Source organism: Buceros rhinoceros, unplaced genomic scaffold (genome assembly GCF_000710305.1).
Source record: "Buceros rhinoceros silvestris isolate BGI_N320 unplaced genomic scaffold, ASM71030v1 scaffold27264, whole genome shotgun sequence".
Lineage (NCBI taxonomy): Eukaryota > Metazoa > Chordata > Aves > Bucerotiformes > Bucerotidae > Buceros > Buceros rhinoceros.
This window is the reverse complement of record NW_010409513.1, coordinates 31369-38983: the sequence shown is the minus strand read 5'-3', so window position 1 is coordinate 38983 and position 7615 is coordinate 31369. Positions and strand designations below refer to the sequence as shown.

The window sequence follows — 7615 nt, the reverse complement described above, 5'->3', positions numbered from 1 at the left end:
GGGAAAGCTCTTGCAACACGGGTCGACTCACAGCACCAGTTCACCGTACAGCCCCGCCAGCTCTGCCAGCATAACCACAGCATGGACATGACAGGAAGGGCAGGAGCTTCTGGGCAGACAAAGGACAATCCCCAGGACACAGAGTGAGGCTTCAAAGTCAGCTCTGGTGCCCGCTCCCCTGAGATGTTGTTGGTGCCAGCTCCCCTGAAGAGAGCAGCCCTGCCCCTACCGCACTCCTCTTCCTCCTTGCTGTGTCAGCCACTGTGAGAGGCGAGACAGAATTTGGGTTCCAGGGGACAGGGCAACTGTGACTATTTTTTTTTTTTGCTGGCAGTGCTAGCTTCAAGATTTCCTGAAACAAGAGCCTTTCCTGAGAGATAACACGGCATCTCTGCTGATTATCAAAGTTGCTGAGCCTTCGTTCAGCACAAAGAGCCAAAACACTCAGATTTTAGCTCTGTTACGTCCCACCAGTTTCTCTTATGTCTCCTTGCACACTTCAGCAAAAATCCTCTCCCAACATTCTGCAGCATCCCCAGGGCCCTTGGATTCACAGTTGGAAGAAAACACTCAGGCTCCCTCTTCCCTCCTAGCACCCCCCTGGAGCCCTGTTGCACCGCCGAGGAGTTACCTCCACAGCTGGACACCCGTCCACAGCCTGACACTGCTCCCAGTGATGTGTGCACAAAACTACGCAGGGAGCTGTACAGCAGAAACCCACCCCAGAGTACACGACAAATTAAAAATGTGAAGGAAGAAGCAGCTGAAAGAAGCTGGGGCTGCAGAGCTCCTCCCAAGTGCCTGAAGCTTGGGGTCTTTCATTATTTTGAGCAAGGGATCAAAGATCAATAAACTAAAGATGTGCCAGGACACTACAGCCCTTACCAGCAAATACAGCCAAGGAAAAGTATGTATCGCTAAACAAACCCAGCAAGGAGATGCTATTAGCTTACAACAGAGAACCAGCTTCCAGTCAGAGGTAGGAGGGACTGCAAAAGCCAGCCAGGAAGAACAGCCCAGCTGGGAGCAAGTGGTTTACATGTTCCACGCTGCAGCAGCAGGAGATTCACCAGGACGGGAGAGCTTACCCGAAGCCACTTACCCGAACGATGATCCCCATGCGCTTACTCTCGTAAGTGAAGGGGAAGATCTGGAGGATGGTGAAATTCAGGATGTGGCCACCCGGTGTCCTCAGCTGCATGGATGACTGGTCTCTGCCCACCAGCGTCAAGCCCACGCTCTCGGTCCACTGTACCAAGGCCACCTGAGGGGAGAAGGCCACGGTGAGGGTGACCAGTCCATGCCATACCCTCCCTGGGGAGCACCAGAGGGGAAGGGATAGCTGGTGGGAGCTGCAAAGAAGTTCATTAGTCACTAACGGTGCTGTAGAATCTGCTCATATGTATGGAGGTGCTCCCATGTGGCTCCTTCTAGCAGGCTCCTCCTAAAGCTACATGCTTACCAACGGTGTTTGCGGAGTTGGGGCAGCCCAGCTCCCTGCTGTCCTAGATTCTCTGCGGGAAGTGGTTGGCTCCCTGCGTTCGACTGCCACATCCTGAAAGGACAACCCTTCAGCAGGGGCAGGCACAGGCACGCACCGCCCAGGCCGGGCTGCCCAGACCTCCGCTCAGGCACAGCAGGTAAATCTCTTTACAACACTTTGGATGTGAACGTGCTATTTCTCAGCTTGCTGTTTAAGAAACCACGAATTCAGAATGACTCATTCAACCTGGATTTCTAGTATCAAAGCCAGAAACACTAATGCACATTAAAAATTCGTATTAAAAAGGCAAACAAACAAAATGAGCTCTGTGTTATACTCTATCTGCTTGGTGGTAACAGCTCATCAACAACCTTCAGCCTCAGTACTGATCATCACGACAGCTGAAGGCTGGGTCCCAGACACCCCTTACCAGAGAACCCCTTCTCTCCAAACACTGAAAAACAAAAAGCACCCAAAACCAATCCCAGATTTTCCAGAGCACACAGCAGAACTCATTTAATTGCATGTATGCAGGTAACATTCTGATCGCAGCTTCTAGTATTTCAGGACTCGCAACACTGACTTCTTTACAAGCTTTCACTAGATTACAACCAGAGTCATGACAGGAGACCAAAGTCTTTATTTTGCTTCCCTGACAATCCCCCCCAGAATCCTCACCTCAGCTGACACATCCATCTACGACTGAGCCTGCTGAGATATGGGAGTTTAATTCTAGAAGCTGTCTTGGCAGTAATGGATGGGAGCAGCAGCTGACATGAGCCCATATATCACCGGCCTCCAGAAAAGGATCAAGGGATACTTTCACCAAACAAGACATGAAATACTGGAAGTATTTTACAGTGACACTTTCAAAGGCATGAGAGTGCTGGGCACATGGCTGCTGCGGACTTGAAGGTTAATTACCCCTTGGGCTCTTACTGCCTTAAGTGACCACAAATACCTCAGACAAAAATGGAATTTATTTTGGAAAAATCACATAAATGAGATACAGATAAAAATGGAACCTATAAATACTTGCATTGAGTCAAGATTTTACTAGATGAATTAATACAATTTGGTCTAATTGGAGAATCTTTTGTGAACTGGGTTCCCCTTCATCCACAGTTAGGCTTAAATGATGCCTAAAATAAACTTTTCCTTTCACAAGATAGTCTTAAACTGACAGACAAAAAACAATTAGTCGAGTTGGTTTTACCTTGAAAGACATTTAAGTCAATTTGAATCAATATTTGGTTTAATATTAGCAAGTTTTGCAGGCTTACTCACAAAGATTACAGCAAATCTGAGGCTCTTTCAAGCTTATCTTCTGAAAAAGTTTAATGCACTAAGGATGGCTTCAAGAAAGTGTGTGGTTAGATAATCCTCCTAACAGTCTACCAGAGCAGAGATGGAGCTTGGGCTTCTAATACTCTGGTTAATAAATAATTACCAAGAATTTTTCACAGCATGACGTTACGTGATGTTTGGTATGAGCACTGGCTGCTGATTGCCCATCCTGGTAAGCTGCAAATGTCTGGAGACACAAATCCCTGCTCCCAGCTCAGGCTGCTAAAGCACCTCCTCTGCTACTTTCTTTCACAGACACCTCCTCCCTCCTTCCCTGCCAGTGTCTCATTTAAACCCGATGTCAGGAAGCATTTAAACCTCCTGAAAGAAAAGCCTTGGGCAGAGGAACATATGGATGAGCAGCACGTTAGAGGCACTACGTCACGCACATGACACTCTTCAAACTATCCGCATTGCACTGTGCAACGCCAGCATTTCGGACAGCCCCGAGACTGCAGAAAGGTACGTCAACGGATGAGGAAGAATAATGAAAGAAATCTCCTTTTTCCACCCTGCTCCCGAGCAGGCGTGGGTCCTGTCAGTCCTTAATGACCCTCCAGGTGAACTGCAGTCGGCACCAGAGGGGAAGTGGGGCTGACCCCTTTGAACATGCCACCTCCCAGCCAGTAGGACTTGATGAATAATTACTGAGAGGGAAAGTGATATAATTTTGAAGTGTTTCTATCAGATGTACTAAAAGCATTGAAATTATTGTGCCTGTTCAACAGGCAACACAATGGACCTGGCCTCTGGGAAGTGTGGAGGCACTGGCAGACACCACCAGTGGCAACAAAAGTGCCGATGGCTCTTCTGGCGGGGTCTGGGTACGCCGGGACAGGGAGCACGTTCCCAGCTCAACGCGAGACAGCAGAGGTTTACTCTGTACTGTGCAAACAGATACCTAGAGGTGGTCTCAGTCACAACGAGAAGATGGGAAACCTTCAAGATGCAAAAATATGCCTACAGCTTAAACCCAGGAGATTTAAAAGCAGGCTTGAAATCCCTCAAACATCTTCAAGAGAGCCCATGCTCACTGATGGGGGAAATCAGTAAAGTCCCTGACTGCGCTCCAGGAGTTTGTAGCTCAGTTCAGGCCAAGTCAGATACAGATCTGAGTATTACAAAGCAGAGCGGCTACAGCAGCTTGGCACACAATCCGCCAAACTTGGCTCTTTCTGGCAATTAAATTACCCAAGGCACCACTGAAGTGGATATCGACTTATAAATTTCATTGTAAAGAGACAAATTGATCTTTCTGTGCCCTGAGTTGCTCTACAAATGTCCCATTTAGGGTTGCCTAGGCAGAGAGACAAGAGGCAGAACCCAATTGATCGGCGCACCCTTTCATGTCCTGGCAGCTGCAGCGGGCTGTCAGGGTTCAGGACTGTTTGCCCAGGAATCCCAGGCACTCTTATCTCTGATCAGATTATATCTATTTCATTTCCCCTGCTAGTTACTGTATGGCTACAACTGACAACTGGCTTGCAGAGCCCCAAGGCTGTAACTGATACCTGAATAAAGATACTTCAAGACTTCTAAATGGCAGCGTGCACAGGAAACAAATTTAGGAAATCCTGCTTTCTGTTACAGGAAATGAATCCTATGCCAACTGGTAGAAATTACCCTTGCTGTTAAAGTAAAGAGAATACAAGTTTTTGTACTCATTTCATAAACTGACCTTCCCTGCCATGGCAATATTTTATTGATATAGGATTTCAAAGGCTGGCTTTAACAGGAGTCCAAAGCCATTCCCCTACAGGGAATGTTATTTAACAGCATCTCTCTCTTCTCAAGGACTCAACTTGTGCTGATCCGGTGTTCTGCACCATCTAGTATGACATACAGAGCATGTCTAAACAATATTTGTACATCTAAGACCTACAGACAAGATTTCCTCAGTGCAGCAAAGCATATCTGATTTCTGAACCCACTGTAATTCTCTACTTAAGACACCACAAGAAAGAAAAAAATAATTTCAACAATTATCTTGGAAGGATTGGTTATCATGCTATAGTAAAACAAACAAACAATAATCCCTTCGGTATTTGAGACAAATTGCTGCATAAGTATTTTAAAGACACAACACTATAAAGTGGAAAAGGAAAATAACTGACTTCACTATATACCACAGTATATATGTAAATAAACAGAGCATCTGCACAAAAATAGCCAGTAAGAGCTTTAGGGGAAAAGAAAAAACCCCAACCTTAAATGCAGATCACAAAAATTACCATCTGGAAACCATTCGGAACTCATTTCAATCCCAGTCAGTTGCTTTCTGTAAGCTGTCTTCATAGGAAAGAGCAACGCACTGGGGGAGAAAAGGAGGAAAGCAAAATGCTGACCTAGATTATGTGGTGGGAGAGGACTCACACGCAAACCGCTCGCCAGCTCCAAAGCCAGGGAGGAGCAAGTGCTTGTTGTCACCATAGGCACATCAGTGGAGGAGGCGGTGGAGGGGGGGTGGTAGTGGAAAAAAAGGCAAAGATGCAGCTTTTGTATAGTACGGACAAGAACACACTACATGAAATGAATGAATTGCCTTTTTTGGAAGAAAAACACTATAGGGAATATTTTGAACGTACACGAAATGTGGAAACTAACTCTGTGTGCTGGTCTTTCACAAATACACACAACTATCTCCAAACCCTCACACAGCTCTTAATCGCAGAAGGAAACACTCTAATTAGATTTTCCAAATTTTGCAGAGGGTACGTTCTGTATCGCACCTTATCTCTCACGTGTTCAGTGCAAGTCTCCAGTGACACTCTGGAGAGCTGTGAAGTTTCTCTCTAGTACCACCCTGCAGAGCCCTGGCAGACAGAGAGCTGGCGGTGCTCAGCTTTGCTCCGAGACACACTCTCGTGCGCTTCTCTCACTCTGCAGAACTAACTCGGGCTCCGGGTCTGTCCTATCCACACAGGCAGGGATGTGTCCTGGGTTAGCAGTGCTATCCAGTGTGATTTGCAACTGTTCATTGGCCTGGAAGGTGAACACCTTGCAGACCAGGGACAAGCTGACTTGTGGGAGTGCTCTAACCCCCTTCCAGAAGCTGTTCCCTCCCCGAACAAGACAAGATTGCCAATAGTTTACCAAAGAGGGGCAAAGGGACTTACGATGTTGGACTGAAAAATATACACTGGACAAAAGGTGCAGAGACACGAGCAAATCCCTGCAATGCGGAGGCTGACACAACAGCCAGAAACAAGTCACCACGTAGCTCAGGCAGACAGGCTGATTTTGCTGAGAGGGCGCTTATGGTCTATTCCTGGGTTATCAGTGGGTTAAAATATTATCTCCTTCACTAGACTGGAGTACTTTCACCAATTTTCTTTTCCCCAGCAACAAGCAACGTCACATTTGTACTTCTTTACACCCAAACGGATACTGACCTCATCAGGACTGGAGGCCTGGTACACCCTGCAGGAGTCCTCGTAGTGTCTCTCGGCTTCAGCCTGGTCCGTCACCCCGTTGGACTCGTACACTGGAGTCACGTTGTGGCACAGCGCAATTGCCTTCACCGCCTCATGCACTCGGCTGCTCATGGTTTTACGCACCTTGGTGGCTAAGGTAAGGCCCTTCACGGCAGGTGGGTCCTGAGATTGCTTATAAAAAAGGAAAGCAGAATAAAGGCTTACTGCAGGAAAAAGAAAATTAAGGTTTTATTTCAGGAGATCATACACGTAGCATCTGTGCAGACTCTTATGCCCCCAGGAATGAGATGCACTCTCCACACACCCTAAGTCAGACCTTCATTGGGAACACACCCCAGCCTAACGCAAATTCTTTGTCACTGTTACTGGGGGACTAAAGAGCCCCAGAATATTTTCCTAAGTTTGTGGAAGGGTACCCTGCGAAAAAGACCCTTTGTTGCAAATCTACCAAACACCAACTGGTGAAAGACCGAAATCAGAGGGCTCAGTGAAACCACTTTTTGCTCCACAAAAGACCAGTGGCTCTGAAAATTTAGAGTCAATTGGGTTTCATGTGCAAGAGAATATAATTGCTGAAAACAGAAAACAGATGACTCGTATGCTCCTAGAAAATCTTAATTACATTCATTTAATTTTTAATACTATTTTTAGTATCAGAATGGGAGTCCTCAGATAATTGCACAATTACTAAATTATCCTGGTTGAAGAAGGGACACACAGTGGTCTAGTTTCCTGCTCTGTTAACCTTTAGTGTCAAGAGGACAAAAGTTTCACTTCCAGGTCAAAGGCCACAACATGGTAAAAATAAGAGCAAAGAATAAGAACTACAGTTCAAAATGAATCATTGCCAGCAAATGCTTCTCATTATAAAGAATCTCACTTGGTAATTATAAATTTTTATGAGACAGATCCTTTACCAGTGTCATTCCACACGCTAGTTTCCACACTCCAGTGATTAGGACACAGAAGATGATAGAAGTTAATATTGCTGCTCATCATCACTGTTGCAACAGCCTTTAACCAAATCAAACAGCAGCAAACCCTCAGCTGAAGTGCATTTAGACTGACACAAAAAGCACTAGTCACACACTGGACTAGTCAAGTCATCCAAACATTCCTGACAAATACCAAATACTCTGGCAAATAATTAACCAGTAGTCAAGTTTTCTCTGGAGACTGAGTACAAAATGAGGGCAAATAGATCTGGTCTGGGGTTTTTTTTGTTGTTGTTGGTTTTTTTGTTTGTTTGTTGTTTTTTTAAGTACAGTTCTGTTATTTAACAGTATTAACACCAAGGGAGAACCAGAGGCTACGGTGGCTGTGAAAGCAGAGGAGGGAAAGAGGCCGAGGA

At 45.9% G+C, this 7615-nt stretch overlaps 1 protein-coding gene across 1 annotated transcript in view; it reads right to left on the bottom strand.

Annotated features, from left to right (window-relative positions):
• Nucleotides 1-7615, bottom strand: part of ATP9A (ATPase, class II, type 9A) — a gene marked incomplete at its 5' end in the record, with an annotated part of 47904 nt that overhangs the window by 18413 nt on the left and 21876 nt on the right. Inside the window, 2 exons of the mRNA XM_010135259.1 lie at nucleotides 1103-1264; nucleotides 6223-6435. Of these exons, the coding sequence (XP_010133561.1) occupies nucleotides 1103-1264; nucleotides 6223-6435 (375 nt within the window). The remainder of the gene's footprint in view (nucleotides 1-1102; nucleotides 1265-6222; nucleotides 6436-7615) is intronic.